The 16,189-nt window shown below is 44.2% G+C and overlaps 1 protein-coding gene and 1 pseudogene across 1 annotated transcript; both read right to left on the bottom strand.

The window, feature by feature from the left end:
- Nucleotides 1–6,440: 6,440 nt before the first annotated feature.
- LOC132646525 (putative uncharacterized protein MSANTD5) lies at nt 6,441–7,356 on the bottom strand. Its single transcript, XM_060365060.1, has 2 exons — nt 7,005–7,356; nt 6,441–6,700 (listed from the first exon to the last, which is right to left on the bottom strand). The coding sequence occupies exons 1-2, from the start codon at nt 7,354–7,356 to the stop codon at nt 6,441–6,443; spliced, it is 612 nt and encodes a 203-aa protein (XP_060221043.1).
- A 6,989-nt stretch (nt 7,357–14,345) lies between these two features.
- LOC132646524 (putative uncharacterized protein MSANTD5) lies at nt 14,346–15,260 on the bottom strand (annotated as a pseudogene).
- Nucleotides 15,261–16,189: the final 929 nt, after the last annotated feature.

The raw sequence follows: 16,189 nt of genomic DNA, 5'->3' as shown, positions 1-16,189 counted from the left end.
TTACATACCTTAACTTAGGGACGCATCCTGCACTATGAAGGCCAAGCGATCTCATTCAGTCACCAAGACATTAGGAACACTTGCTTGCTAGCGCAGGACTGCCTTCTACCCTGCTCTCAACAGCATTGAGGACACTCATTTGCAACTTCAGGTGTCCTCAGTTGTAGAAAAGGTATTGAAGAACAGAAAGGGCTCACACAGGAGTAGTGCTCCCTGAGGATGCTGTCCCTACCTAAATTCTACCCACTTCCCTCCCCTGGTGGCACACACAGCCTCTAAGATTTTGGATCTCATGCAAGAAGAACAGAAGTCAGAGACATCCAACCTCAAGTCTGTCCCTGGCACACACGGTACAGGTGCTCATTTGGGATCTTGCCTACGGCAGGATACCTCAAAAAATGAAACATGGTAGAAGATTTTGGGTTTTTGCTCAGAGTTACCTCTGAATACCTGAGGGTCTTTGTCTTGCATTCTTCTCACTCTATCCCACTTGGGATTCCGTGGTGATGTTTCTCAAATATTCACCTTGGTTTTCTTGTGTCTGTTGAAAAGTGAATAAAGAGAATAGTAAAGCCCTTTTCCTGCTTGAGGAATCTCTGTCTCTTAGCTGTGAGTGGATGATGGAGCCAGCATCATGAAGACAAAGGACTCCTCTCTGTCACCTATGGGGAAACCTTGGTGTAAGCAGGGAAGGCCTCCCATGAATACTGGAGGAGAACCCTGTGGAAATGAATCCTGGAGGCAGGTTCACGATCACGGTAGTTAACCTAGTCTTGCCAAGAGTCATGGCTCTGAACACAGTCCACAACACCTTCCATGAGGCTCCCTGAATGGAAACCAAATGATGTCATGTTCCCATGGAAGGGAGGAGATACATGTCAGAGACACCCCATAGATTGGGCTATAACATTTCTGAGAGGAACTGAAACAGGCAAACCAGACACCCTCAACACATCATGACAGTTGGTGTCCTCTCCTCCCACCTCCAAACACACACACACACACTCACTCACTCACTCACACCACTACAAGTCACCTGCATTACTCTCCAGAGGCCTGATCTGCTCCACAGGGTCTTGGAACTGGGGCTCAGTGAGTCCTGGTGGCTGAGAGTGTGGAGTGAGGAGGTAGAGCTGTGTTCTCTTCCCTGGGATTCTGGAGACTGAGCATTGTGTGGAGAACTGGCCCTTTATAAAGCTCTAAGTGGTAATTAAATCACAACCTGGTTGTGTAGGGTGGATCAGAAGAGGTGAGCCAGCAGCCTTTAATCCCCTCTTAGGAGGCTGAGGCAGGAGGAAGGCCCTGCTTTCTTGAGTGTTAAGGCTGTGTAGTTAGACCCAATTGTATAGAACAAAGCAAGTATGTACAAGAAATGACCTCAACTAGTTCAAATTCCCCTTTTGAGACAGGCTCTATTGACAGAGGCCTGGCCATCCTGGAACTCAGTATTTCAAAGCAACAGTCTTTGCCGTGGTTCTGGCTCCTGGGATTAAAGATATGGGCTGCCATGGCTGGCCAATTCAAAACTGAACATACTTGTTAGACATCTTTCCTTCTTCTGAACTTTGAAAGACAACCTGAGACCTACAGAAGGCTTTTAGTCCATTATTCAGCAATTGTCAATGGTCTCTCAGCTGGGCGTGGTCACCCATGCTTTTAATCCCGGCACTCAGAAGGCAGGGCATCTGGTTCACAGTGAAAGCCTGTCTTCACAAAAAAAATGAATTAATAAAGAAGAAGACTCTCTAAGCTAGTAACCAACCCATAGAAATTGGGGCAGTTAAGTTTCTTGTACAATATTTAGTCTAGTTTGAACACCAAAATTGTGAATTCCAAAACCCTCTTTACTGTTTGGTTGAATCATAACACACACCTTTAATCCAAAAGCTTTTTGTTCTCGTAAACAGCTTATAATGGTGTGGCTCCTCTAGCCCTAGCACACACCGTTAATCCAAGAGATCTCTTTATTAGATACGATCTAATCAAGTTAGGTTCAAGAGCTCTCTGGCTACTGGATCTAACCCTAAATCAACTTTCAGAGCAAGACACCTGTTGCCAAGATTAGGGTGTAGGAGGGACTGTGAATTGTGTGTGTGTGTGGCTGGGGGATGCTTAAAGACAGCTTGGAGAAGAAGGGGCTTTACCTCAACCTCTGACTTTAGCTTAGGCTTCAGGTCCTCTGTTCCCTGGCTTTGGGGGCTTGGGTTTTTGGGGTTTTCCTCCTTGACTGACTTTGTGCTAGTGAGACTTTTGAGTTGTTTCAATTCAGACCTGTGCATAGAAGGAAGGTCAGCTGGGTGGTTTCTCTGTCTCTCAGAGCTACCAAGTTTGCACCCCAGCAGCTGACTCCTGAGTCTTTATTGGTAAAAGAGAATGGGGGTATTTTCATCATCATTTATAACAAGAGGAGCCTGGCAATATCTTTACCAAAAGGCACAAAACCAGGGAAACAGTGGAGGAGACAGGTAGTAGCGGGAAAGCATTGTGTGTGTGGAAAAGCAATCCCCAAGGTAATAGATAATGTCAGGGAGCCCCCTTTGACTTGGCATTTCAGCCTGTAGGCGGGATATTGGGCCGGTGGTCTCGTCTTCTGAAACTACCGTTCGCAGCAGGGGCAAAGGGGCAGTCCTCAGAAGTGTCTGGTTAGGTGGTCCATACGAGGAGGCAGTGAGTAATCATGTCAGCTTCCAGGAAGTTCAGATCTCAGCTTGCAGTCTCAACCAGGTGAAAATCTGCTGAGACAAATTTAAAGTAGAAACAGAAATTAAAATTTGTCTAATAAATGGGAAAAGTGAGGAATCCCCAGACCAGGGAAAAAACTCATCTGAGCTCTGTTTGAGCTATCTCAAATTCAGGTCTCATGACTTTTTGATTTCCTGAAACATTTTGTGAGTAACAGGTAAAACTGCCTACAATGGAATGAGCAACAATTAAGTGTATCCATGATCTGAAACTCTCACATTTTAACTGTGGGTACAGCTGTAGGTAATCAGCCATCAATAGAGCTGGGCCACTTTTTGTCAGTTCTTCTTAGCCTGTATTTTTAGTCCCCATCTCCATGTTACATTGGAAAGTTAGGCAGAAATACATTAATGGCTTTAGTGCTGAACTCTGGATGCTTGGACCAGCAATTGTGTCGAAGGTAAGTCAGAGTGTAGCTAAGTTTATTGCTGCAGATTGGAGATATAGGCCCCAAAGTTCAGGAGCGATAGAGAAAATAAATAAAACATTAAAAGACACCTTCAGTAAACTGACCTTATAGACTGGCGCTGACTGAGTGATGTTCCTCTCCTTTCCATTTATAGGGTTAGGAATTCCCCTTACCAGCTAGATTTAACTCCCTTTGAGATTATATATGGGATGTCAGCCCCTATAGTACCCAACCTTCAGACTGATGCTACTGCTCAAATTGATACAACAGGTTTTGAAAAATGTTGAAGGCTTCTGTGCAAGCAGACAGCTCTTAGAGGGGAAACAGCAACCTCTCAATAAGAAAGCTGCAAGCCTCTATGGTCATAAATATTGGATTCAATGGGTAGCAAGATGATCCTCCCTTGAAATTACAGCTAAAGGGAATAAAATTAAGATTTATAGTCTTGTTTGTTGGTTTGGGATATATAAGGTAACTATGTTATATATATATATGAACATATATGTTGATGTCTGATTATGGATTACTAAATGGATTAAGACTTTACACGATTTCTGTCCTGTCTTAAAAAAAAGTTTTATAAAAATCATAAGGTTTGAAACTATAAAATATTAAAACTGCACCTCCATGTGTTTGTATATAAGAACTTGTATATATATATATATGTCTTGCTAGCCGCCAACATCAAAATAATACACGTGGTATTGATTTTAAAAGTACTGAATGAAATGTTTGCAGTGATAAAAATTTGATTTTGACCTTTAAAATTTTGCTTATATTTTCTGACTTCATTTCTAAAATGGGTAACTTATTTTGATATTGCAACAACAGGTTTAAAAATTATGTTTAAGGCTAAGAAATATTTTGAGGTTTATCAGGCATTTTAGACAATGAACTTGGGCATTCTAACAGGGCACTTGAAACAGTTTCCCATTTCTTTGGGGATGGACAAAAGACTTTGGGATTCATTCTGTTAATTTTACCAAACGAAACCAAGCCATATTAGTTGAGCCAATTAAGAAAATTGAAGTTTTTATGATATATTATGTCAAAATGATGGAATAATGAAAAGGGTTCTGATAAAAATTTTATATGGACTAAAAATCAAGAAAAGGTCTGGGTCATTCAAAAGAATGGAGCTGAGATCTGAACTTGCTGGACGCTGACATGATTGCTCACTGCCTCCTCGGATGGATCACCTATCCATAAGTTTCTGAGGAATGCCCCATTGCCCAACCTTTGGCTGGCATTTCAGCCTTCCTAGCCCCTGATGCCAATGGTTCTATTGTCAGCGCTGAAGCAGTTTCAGAAAAGGAGATCCTCGGCCCCAAATCCCACCTAACAGGCTGAAATCCTAGGTCCAAGGGGACTCCCTGACATTAGCTATTATCTTGGGGACCTGCTGAGCTGGAGCAGAAACTAGTACGACAATACTTGATTACAAAGCCAGAATTCTAACAGCTCCAAGGCAGGATCTTTTGCTTTTGGTCATTATTGGATCATGCTTAAAAAGTTGTTAGGATATATTAGGCAAAGACTAGGGACTATACAGTCGATGAGTATAAGAACCCAGTACCAGCAGTTTGAGGCTGACCATGGACTGCAAGAGCACAAGATTGGCCTCTTTAATAACAAGAAAAAGGGGGAATGAAGAGTTTAAGTTAGCCTGGGTATAACTCCATTTGGAAATAAAGAGCCTTCTTGATTGGGAGTTGAATTCAGGTACCAGGAAATATCAAAGAATGTACACTTGGCAGAAAAGAAGGTTAACTCTCCTAGCAACAGCCTCCAGGGAGTAATACAGAATTAATGCTTTATAGAAAATAGATAATCTCCCTGGCAATAATCCATGAGAATCGGCTGGGAATCCGGTGGGAAAACTCTCCCCAACGTTTCAGATATAGTTTAGAAGAATAGCCATTGTGATGATATGCCTTAGCCATTGTGGTCCTATGCCTTAAGGAACTGTGGTTATGTGCCTCAGAGAAGGTCAACGCGCCCCTCTGACTGTTACTTGATCCTGTACCATCAAGACATGTGCCCCACACTCTGGGCTGTCATGGAAACATGTATTACACTGATTGCTGTCATGGAAACCCCTGCTCACAGACTTTCCCTTCAAAAATCCTGCTCACTCAGAGCTGAGGGTCCCAATTTTCTACTGCTGTGTCAGTGAGACTTTAGTCCTGAGTTTGATTGCTTTTATAAACCAGTCATCTCCTAGTGGTCTCTGAGAGTCCCATGAACCTGGCATTACATCTCCAGATCTAAGTTCCCAGGAGAGCCAGAGCTAAACAGAGGGAAACCTGTCTCCAAAAACAGGGCAAAAAAAAAAAACCAGTTCATCTGAGCACTGTTAACAGCCTGAATGCCTGTGTCCTGAGCCCTTGCCCCTTCCACAGGAGTACTGAGCTCTTCTTGCAGATGGTGTGATGAAGGTGTTGCCACTGGCTTCTCTCTAATGAATCATGGTCCCCGTTTATAATGAGTAGGGAACTAGAAGCAAATGTCACCCAAGGCAGGGCAGCTAAAGGGCAGATGGAGAACTCAAGCCATGAACCAGAGAAAAACAGCAGAGAACTGGGACATGACAGGTGGCTTGGGACCATCAACACTTAACTTTAGTGACACACTTCACCAACAGGACCATAGCTCCCAAACCATAACAAAGAATGCAACCTTCTGTGGACTAAAAGGTCAAGGATGTGAAACTATGGGTCACAGTCTGGAAGCACCAGTCTGTGCACTTTCCTTCCTGCCATCAGAAACAATTTGTGATCTAAGACTCATCCTCTGTTTGTTTGTTTGTTTATTGATTGTTTGTTTGTTTGTATCATACTGTATAAAGCATGGCCTTTGTACTTTCTATGGTGGAATGGAAACCTCACACCAGTTTCCATTGCCTTATGGAAAATTTGAGGCTGTGAAACAAAGAAGAAGCATTCTGTGGCAGGAGGACTAGAATGAAAACAGCATGAGCAGCTGAGTATGGAGCAGATGTTGCCCTGTTGTGAGAGGAATCTCCAGGTCAAAGTTAGATAGACACAGACTGCAGAGAGCAAGTCTCAGGACTCCAGGGAATGAACCCCTACAAAGAACAATTGACTGCGGAAGTGACCAAGACAAGGCAGTTGAGTTACTGTAGAGACATTTATTTAATTTCACATTTGTTTCTCATAGGAGATAGGAGAGGGAAATGGACACAGACACAGGGTTGCACGATTCTGGGTTTTTTTCAGGAAATACACTTTAAAAAACAGCACAGACTTCAGTGAGTGTCTGGGTGCTGTTATTCTGCAGTGGACCAGGGCTGCTGGAAGCTTGAATCTCCTGGCACAGAGGCAGGATGCAGGTGTGGAGCTGAAAGATGGTAGTCGGGGTTCCAGGGCTTCCATCTGGAAAACAGGGGATCCTCCTTGGACATCATAGGCACTGGGTTCCCTTGAAGCTCTGCACGAGGAACAGGGACACCATAGTCCCAAGGCTGGTTCCAGGAAGGATGACAATACATGGAGAGTTGGGGGTCACCAGACCCATCACAAAGAGGACCTGAAAGGAAGAAGAATCAGAGCTCCTAAGCAAGGCATACTCACTCTCCCTGAGTCCTGCTATGCAATGGTCTGTCCTGTGTGTCTGGGTCCACCCTGAACATGTCCGATTTCTATTCCCTTGGGTAGACAGTGGAAAGTACACCAAGAGCAAGACAGACCTTGGTTTTTGCTCTCTGCCAGAGAAGCCTGTGAGAATGGGGATTCCCTGCAGGGTGGACTCTGCTCTATGCTCATGGAGGACAGGCCAGCTCAGGCTGCTCTCTCTGGGACTTGAAAGGTGAATGAACACAGAAGAGACTAACCTGGGACAGGGCTTTCCTGAACATGGGGACCCAGGATTCTGTACAGGGCCTCCCTATAGGGAGAAAACAGGGGCTGCACCCTTGGTCTCTCAGTACAAAGAATCCTGTGCAGATCCTGCAGGCTCAGCAACAAGTAGAAGCAACTCGTCCAGCTCTTCTTCAGGCCCCACTGAGAGAGGCGCTGGCACAGAGCCCTGGTCTTCTTGTGCACCTTCTTGCCTGGGTGGCCAACTTGCTGTTCAACACCTTCCCACTCCATCAGGAAGATCCTGATCTCATAGTCTGTCCATGAGCTACTGGAAGGACCTGCAAGGAACACAGGGCTGCGATGAGTGCCTTTGCTGCCACCCATTTACACACCTTAACATAGGGATTCTTCCTGCACTGTGATTGCAAAGACAACTCATTCAGTCACCAAGACATTAGGAACACTGTCGGTATAATGTTCTTTTAAAAGGTATAGGCCTTACCCTTCTTAATTCAAACGCTGATTTCCCCACCTCCAACTCTCTGGTTTCAATCCGGATATTGCATTGTGATACTCATTATAAGCATCCTGTCTCAACTCTTCTGTAAACAAGACAAAGATAAAGCAACTACATACAATGTTGAGCAGGGAGGAGCTAGAGGACAGAAAAGAGGGGAGGAGACAGAAGGAGGGAAAGGAGTGGGAGGAGAGAGAGGAGGAGAGAAAGGAGAGCAGAGCTGGAGGAGAGATCTTGGAGGAGGTGGAGCATGAACCAAACCTAAAATTACAGAAAGCAAGTATAATGTGGGAAATCTAAATGTTAGGAAACTGAGGGCTTGAAGGTTTGGCAGGGAGTAAATATTGCCCAGCACTGTGTTCTAGGTTAACTAAAAACCCAGTCTCTGTGTGGTGATTTTGTTATACAGTTTAGGATCAACGGCAGCATTGGCAGAAGATAAACCAATAGTAAATATTAATTACCATTTACAACAGAACACTTGCTTGCTAGCCCGGGATTATCCTCTAACCTGCTCTCAATGGCATTGAGGACACTCATTTGCAATTGCAGGTGTCCTCAGTTGTAGAAAATGTATTACAGAACAGAAAGGGCTCACACAGGAGTAGTGCTCCCTGGGGATGCTGTCCCTACCTAAATTCTACCCACTTCCCTCCCCTGGTGGCACACACAGCCTCTAAGACTTTGGATCTCATGCAAGAAGAACAGAAGTGAGAGACCCCCAACCTCCAGTCTGTCCCTGGCACACACGGTACAGGTGTTCACATTTGGGATCTTGCCTACGGCAGGATATCTCAAAAAATGAAACATGGTAGAAGATTTTGGGTTTTTGCTCAGAGTTGCCTCTGAATACCTGAGGGTCTTTGTCTTGCATTCTTCTCACTCCATCCCACTTGGGATTCCGTGGTGATGTTTCTCAAATATTCACCTTGGTTTTCTTGTGTCTGTTGAAAAGTGAATAAAGAGAATAGTAAAGCCCTTTTCCTGCTTGAGGAATCTCTGTCTCTTAGCTGTGAGTGGATGCTGGAGCCAGCATCATGAAGACAAAGGACTCCTCTCTGTCACCTATGGGGAAACCTTGGTGTAAGCAGGGAAGGCCTCCCATGAATACTGGAGGAGAACCCTGTGGAAATGAATCCTGGAGGCAGGTTCACGATCACGGTAGTTAACCTAGTCTTGCCAAGAGTCATGGCTCTGAACACAGTCCACAACACCTTCCATGAGGCTCCCTGAATGGAAACCAAATGATGTCATGTTCCCATGGAAGGGAGGAGATACATGCCAGAGACACCCCATAGATTGGGCTATAACATTTCTGAGAGGAACTGAAAAAGGCAAACCAGACACCCTCAACACATCATGACAGTTGGTGTCCTCTCCTCCCACCTCCAAACACACACACACACACACACACTCACTCACTCACTCACACCACTACAAGTCACCTGCATTACTCTCCAGAGGCCTGATCTACTCCACAGGGTCTTGGAACTGGGGCTCTGTGAGTCCTGGTGGCTGAGAGTGTGGAGTGAGGAGGTAGAGCTGTGTTCTCTTCCCTGGGATTCTGGAGACTGAGCATTGTGTGGAGAACTGGCCCTTTATAAAGCTCTACGTGGTAATTGAATCACAACCTGTTTGTGTAGGGCGGATCAGAAGAGGTGAGCCAGCAGCCTTTAATCCCCTCTTAGGAGGCTGAGGCAGGAGGAAGGCCCTGCTTTCTTGAGTGTTAAGGCTGTGTAGTTAGACCCAATTGTATAGATCAAAGCAAGTATGTACAAGAAATGACCTCAACTAGTTCAAATTCCCCTTTTGAGACAGGCTCTATTGACAGAGGCCTGGCCATCCTGGAACTCAGTATTTCAAAGCAACAGTCTTTGCCGTGGTTCTGGCTCCTGGGATTAAAGATATGGGCTGCCATGGCTGGCCAATTTAAAACTGAACATACTTGTTAGACATCTTTCCTTCTTCTGAACTTTGAAAGACAACCTGAGACCTACAGAATGCTTTTAGTCCATTATTCGGCAATTGTCAATGGTCTCTCAGCTGGGCGTGGTCACCCATGCTTTCAATCCCGGCACTCAGAAGGCAGGGCATCTGGTTCGCAGTGAAAACCTGTCTTCACAAAAAAAATGAATTAATAAAGAAGAAGACTCTCTAAGCTAGTAGCCAACCCATAGAAATTGGGGCAGTTAAGTTTCTTGTACAATATTTAGTCTAGTTTGAACACCAAAATTGCGAATTCCAAAACCCTCTCTACTGTTTGGTTGAATCATAACAAACACACCTTTAATCCAAAAGCTTTTTGTTCTCGTAAACAGCTTATAATGGTGTGGCTCTTCTAGCCCTAGCACACACCTTTAATCCAAGAGATCTCTTTATTAGATACGATCTAATCAAGTTAGGTTCAAGAGCTCTCTGGCTACTGGATCTAACCCTAAGTCAACTTTCAGAGCAAGACACCTGTTGCCAAGATTAGGGTGTAGGAGGGACTGTGAATTGTGTGTGTGTATGCCTGGGGGATCTTTAAAGACAGCTTGGAGAAGAAGGGGCTTTACCTCAACCTCTGACTTTAGCTTAGGCTTCAGGTCCTCTGTTCCCTGGCTTTGGGGGCTTGGGTTTTTGGGGTTTTCCTCCTTGACTGACTTTGTGCTAGTGAGACTTTTGAGTTGTTTCAATTCAGACCTGTGCATAGAAGGAAGGTCAGCTGGGTGGTTTCTCTGTCTCTCAGAGCTACCAAGTTTGCACCCCAGCAGCTGACTCCTGAGTCTTTATTGGTAAAAGAGAATGGGGGTATTTTCATCATCGTTTATAACAAGAGGAGCCTGGCAATATCTTTACCAAAAGGCACAAAACCAGGGAAACAGTGGAGGAGACAGGTAGTGGCGGGAAAGCATTGTGTGTGTGGAAAAGCAATCCCCAAGGTAATAGATAATGTCAGGGAGCCCCCTTTGACTTGGCATTTCAGCCTGTAGGCGGGATATTGGGCCGGTGGTCTCGTCTTCTGAAACTACCGTTCGCAGCAGGGGCAAAGGGGCAGTCCTCAGAAGTGTCTGGTTAGGTGGTCCATACGAGGAGGCAGTGAGTAATCATGTCAGCTTCCAGGAAGTTCAGATCTCAGCTTGCAGTCTCAACCAGGTGAAAATCTGCTGAGACAAATTTAAAGTAGAAACAGAAATTAAAATTTGTCTAATAAATGGGAAAAGTGAGGAATCCCCAGACCAGGGAAAAAACTCATCTGAGGTCTGTTTGAGCTATCTCAAATTCAGGTCTCATGACTTTTTGATTTCCTGAAACATTTTGTGAGTAACAGGTAAAACTGCCTACAATGGAATGAGCAACAGTTAAGTGTATCCATGAACTGAAACTCTAACATTTTAACTGTGGGTACAGCTGTAGGTAATCAGCCACCAATAGAGCTGGGCCACTTTTTGTCAGTTCTTCTTAGCATGTATTTTTAGTCCCCATCTCCATGTTACATTGGAAAGTTAGGCAGAAATACATTAATGGCTTTAGTGCTGAACTCTGGATGCTTGGACCAGCAATTGTGTCAAAGGTAAGTCAGAGTGTAGCTAAGTTTATTGCTGCAGATTGGAGATATAGGCCCCAAAGTTCAGGAGCGATAGAGAAAATAAATAAAACATTAAAAGACACCTTCAGTAAACTGACCTTATAGACTGGCGCTGACTGAGTGATGTTCCTCTCCTTTCCATTTATAGGGTTAGGAATTCCCCTTACCAGCTAGATTTAACTCCCTTTGAGATTATATATGGGATGTCAGCCCCTATAGTACCCAACCTTCAGACTGATGCTACTGCTCAAATTGATACAAAAGGTTTTGAAAAATGTTGAAGGCTTTTGTGCAAGCAGACAGCTCTTAGAGGGAAAACAGCAACCTCTGAATAAGAAAGCTGCAAGCCTAATGGTCATAAATATTGGATTCAATGGGTAGCAAGATGTTCCTCCCTTGAAATTACAGCTAAAGGGAATAAAATTAAGATTTATAGTTTTGTTTGTTGGTTTTGGATATATAAGGTAACTGTGTTTTATATATATATGAACATATATGTTGATGTCTGATTAGGGATTACTAAATGGATTAAGACTTTACACGATTTCTGTCCTGTCTTAAAAAAAAAGGTTTATAAAAATCATAAGGTTTGAAACTATAAAATATTAAAACTGCACCTCCATGTGTTTGTATATAAGAACTTGTATATATATATATATATGTCTTGCTAGCCGCCAACATCAAAATAATACACGTGGTATTGATTTTAAAAGTACTGAATGAAATGTTTGCAGTGATAAAAATTTGATTTTGACCTTTAAAATTTTGCTTATATTTTCTGACTTCATTTCTAAAATGGGTAACTTATTTTGATATTGCAACAACAGGTTTAAAAATTATGTTTAAGGCTAAGAAATATTTTGAGGTTTATCAGGCATTTTAGACAATGAACTTGGGCATTCTAACAGGGCACTTGAAACAGTTTCTCAATTCTTTGGGGATGGACAAAAGACTTTGGGATTCATTCTGTTAATTTTACCAAATGAAACCAAGGCATATTAGTTGAGCCAATTAAGAAAATTGAAGTTTTTATAATATATTATATCAAAATGATAGAATAATGAAAAGGGTTCTGATAAAAATTTTATATGGTCTAAAAATCAAGAAAAGGTCTGGCTCATTCAAAAGAATGGAGCTGAGAGCTGAACTTGCTGGACGCTGACATGATTGCTCACTGCCTCCTCGGATGGATCACCTATCCATAAGTTTCTGAGGAATGCCCCATTGCCCAAACTTTGGCTGGCATTTCAGCCTTCCTAGCCCCTGATGCCAATGGTTCTATTGTCAGTGCTGAAGCAGTTTCAGAAAAGGAGATCCTCGGCCCCAAATCCCACCTAACAGGCTGAAATCCTAGGTCCAAGGGGACTCCCTGACATTAGCTATTATCTTGGGGACCTGCTGAGCTGGAGCAGAAACTAGTACGACAGTACTTGATTACAAAGCCAGAATTCTAACAGCTCCAAGGCAGGATCTTTTCCTTTGGTCATTATTGGATCATGCTTAAAAAGTTGTTAGGATATATTAGGCAAAGACTAGGGATAATACAGTCGATGAGTATAAGAACCCAGTACCAGCAGTTTGAGGCTGACCATGGACTGTAAGAGCCCAAGATTGGCCTCTTTAATAACAAGAAAAGGGGGGAATGAAGAGTTTAAGTTAGCCTGGGTATAACTCCATTTGGAAATAAAGAGCCTTCTTGATTGGGAGTTGAATTCAGGTACCAGGAAATATCAAAGAATGTACACTTGGCAGAAAAGAAGGTTAACTCTCCTAGCAACAGCCTCCAGGGAGTAATACAGAATTAATGCTTTATAGAAAATAAATAATCTCCCTGGCAATAATCCATGAGAATCGGTTGGGAATCCGGTGGGAAAACTCTCCCCAACGTTTCAGATATAGTTTAGAAGAATAGCCATTGTGATGATATGCCTTAGCCATTGTGGTCCTATGCCTTAAGGAACTGTGGTTATGTGCCTCAGAGAAGGTCACCTCGCCCCTCTAACTCTTACTTAATCCTGTACCATCAAGACATGTGCCCCACACTCTGTGCTGTCGTGGAAACATGTATTACACTGATTGCTGTCATGGAAACCCATGCTCACAGACCTTCCCTTCAAAAATCCTGCTCACTCAGAGCTCAGGGTCCCACTTTTCTACTGCTGTGTCAGTGAGACTTTAGTCCTGAGTTTGATTGCTTTTATGAACCAGTCATCTCCTGGTGGTCTCTGAGGGTCCCATGAACCTGGCATTACATCTCCAGATCTAAGTTCCCAGGAGAGCCAGAGCTAAACAGAGGGAAACCTGTCTCCAAAAACAGGGCAAAAAAAAAAAAAAGTTCATCTGAGCACTGTTAACAGCCTGAATGCCTGTGTCCTGAGCCCTTGCCCCTTCCACAGGACCACTCAGCTCTTCTTACAGATGGTGTGATGAAGGTGTTGCCACTGGCTTCTCTCTAATGCATCATGGTCCCCGTTTATAATGAGTAGGGAACTAGAAGCAAATGTCACCCAAGGCAGGGCAGCTAATGGGGAGATGGAGAACTCAAGCCATGAACCAGAGGAAAACAGCAGAGAACTGGGACATGACAGGTGGCTTGGGACCATCAACACTTAACTTTAGTGACACACTTCACCAACAGGACCATAGCTCCCAAACCATAACAAAGAATGCAACCTTCTGTGGACTAAAAGGTCAAGGATGTGAAACTATGGGTCACAGTCTGGAAGCACCAGTCTGTTCACTTTCCTTCCTGCCATCAGAAACAATTTGTGATCTAAGACTCATCCTCTGTTTGTTTGTTTGTTTATTTGTTTGTTTGTTTGTTTGTTTGGATCATACTGTATAAAGCATGGCCTTTGTACTTTCTATGGTGGAATGGAAACCTCACACCAGTTTCCATTGCCTTATGGAAAATTTGAGGCTGTGAAACAAAGAAGAAGCATTCTGTGGCAGGAGGACTAGAATGAAAACAGCATGAGCAGCTGAGTATGGAGCAGATGTTGCCCTGTTGTGAGAGGAATCTCCAGGTCAAAGTTAGATAGACACAGACTGCAGAGAGCAAGTCTCAGGACTCCAGGGAATGAACCCCTACAAAGAACAATTGACTGCGGAAGTGACCAAGACAAGGCAGTTGAGTTACTGTAGAGACATTTATTTAATTTCACATTTGTTTCTCATAGGAGATAGGAGAGGGAAATGGACACAGACACAGGGTTGCACGATTCTGGGTTTTTTTCAGGAAATACACTTTAAAAAACAGCACAGACTTCAGTGAGTGTCTGGGTGCTGTTATTCTGCAGTGGACCAGGGCTGCTGGAAGCTTGAATCTCCTGGCACAGAGGCAGGATGCAGGTGTGGAGCTGAAAGATGGTAGTCGGGGTTCCAGGGCTTCCATCTGGAAAACAGGGGACCTCCTTGGACATCATAGGCACTGGGTTCCCTTGAAGCTCTGCACGAGGAACAGGGACACCATAGTCCCAAGGCTGGTTCCAGGAAGGATGACAATACATGGAGAGTTGGGGGTCACCAGACCCATCACAAAGAGGACCTGAAAGGAAGAAGAATCAGAGCTCCTAAGCAAGGCATACTCACTCTCCCTGAGTCCTGCTATGCAATGGTCTGTCCTGTGTGTCTGGGTCCACCCTGAACATGTCCGATTTCTATTCCCTTTGGTAGACAGTGGAAAGTACACCAAGAGCAAGACAGACCTTGGTTTTTGCTCTCTGCCAGAGAAGCCTGTGAGAATGGGGATTCCCTGCAGGGTGGACTCTGCTCTATGCTCATGGAGGACAGGCCAGCTCAGGCTGCTCTCTCTGGGACTTGAAAGGTGAATGAACACAGAAGAGACTAACCTGGGACAGGGCTTTCCTGAACATGGGGACCCAGGATTCTGTACAGGGCCTCCCTATAGGGAGAAAACAGGGGATGCACCCTTGGTCTCTCAGTACAAAGAATCCTGTGCAGATCCTGCAGGCTCAGCAACAAGTAGAAGCAACTCGTCCAGCTCTTCTTCAGGCCCCACTGAGAGAGGCGCTGGCACAGAGCCCTGGTCTTCTTGTGCACCTTCTTGCCTGGGTGGCCAACTTGCTGTTCAACACCTTCCCACTCCATCAGGAAGATCCTGATCTCATAGTCTGTCCATGAGCTACTGGAAGGACCTGCAAGGAACACAGGGCTGCGATGAGTGCCTTTGCTGCCACCCATTTACACACCTTAACATAGGGATTCTTCCTGCACTGTGATTGCAAAGACAACTCATTCAGTCACCAAGACATTAGGAACACTGTCGGTATAATGTTCTTTTAAAAGGTATAGGCCTTACCCTTCTTAATTCAAACGCTGATTTCCCCACCTCCAACTCTCTGGTTTCAATCCGGATATTGCATTGTGATACTCATTATAAGCATCCTGTCTCAACTCTTGTGTAAACAAGACAAAGATAAAGCAACTACATACAATGTTGAGCAGGGAGGAGCTAGAGGACAGAAAAGAGGGGAGGAGACAGAAGGAGGGAAAGGAGTGGGAGGAGAGAGAGGAGGAGAGAAAGGAGAGCAGAGCTGGAGGAGAGATCTTGGAGGAGGTGGAGCATGAACCAAACCTAAAATTACAGAAAGCAAGTATAATGTGGGAAATCTAAATGTTAGGAAACTGAGGGCTTGAAGGTTTGGCAGGGAGTAAATATTGCCCAGCACTGTGTTCTAGGTTAACTAAAAACCCAGTCTCTGTGTGGTGATTTTGTTATACAGTTTAGGATCAACGGCAGCATTGGCAGAAGATAAACCAATAGTAAATATTAATTACCATTTACAACAGAACACTTGCTTGCTAGCCCGGGATTATCCTCTAACCTGCTCTCAATGGCATTGAGGACACTCATTTGCAATTGCAGGTGTCCTCAGTTGTAGAAAATGTATTACAGAACAGAAAGGGCTCACACAGGAGTAGTGCTCCCTGGGGATGCTGTCCCTACCTAAATTCTACCCACTTCCCTCCCCTGGTGGCACACACAGCCTCTAAGACTTTGGATCTCATGCAAGAAGAACAGAAGTGAGAGACCCCCAACCTCCAGTCTGTCCCTGGCACACACGGTACAGGTGTTCACATTTGGGATCTTGCCTACGGCAGGATATCTC

This window comes from Meriones unguiculatus, chromosome 11, assembly GCF_030254825.1.
Source record: "Meriones unguiculatus strain TT.TT164.6M chromosome 11, Bangor_MerUng_6.1, whole genome shotgun sequence".
Classification (NCBI taxonomy): Eukaryota; Metazoa; Chordata; class Mammalia; order Rodentia; family Muridae; genus Meriones; species Meriones unguiculatus.
This window is presented reverse-complemented; position numbering and strand designations above follow the sequence as displayed.

What these genes read in the sequence shown, in the direction of transcription:
- LOC132646525 (XM_060365060.1), bottom strand. Translation starts at nt 7,356, where the DNA reads ATGGGTGGCAGCAAAGGCACTCATCGCAGCCCTGTGTTCCTTGCAGGT. An exon ending in TCAGGAAAGCCCTGTCCCAG is followed by an intron (nt 6,701 to 7,004) that starts GTTAGTCTCTTC and finishes TCTTCCTTTCAG; the next exon opens with GTCCTCTTTGTGATGGGTCT.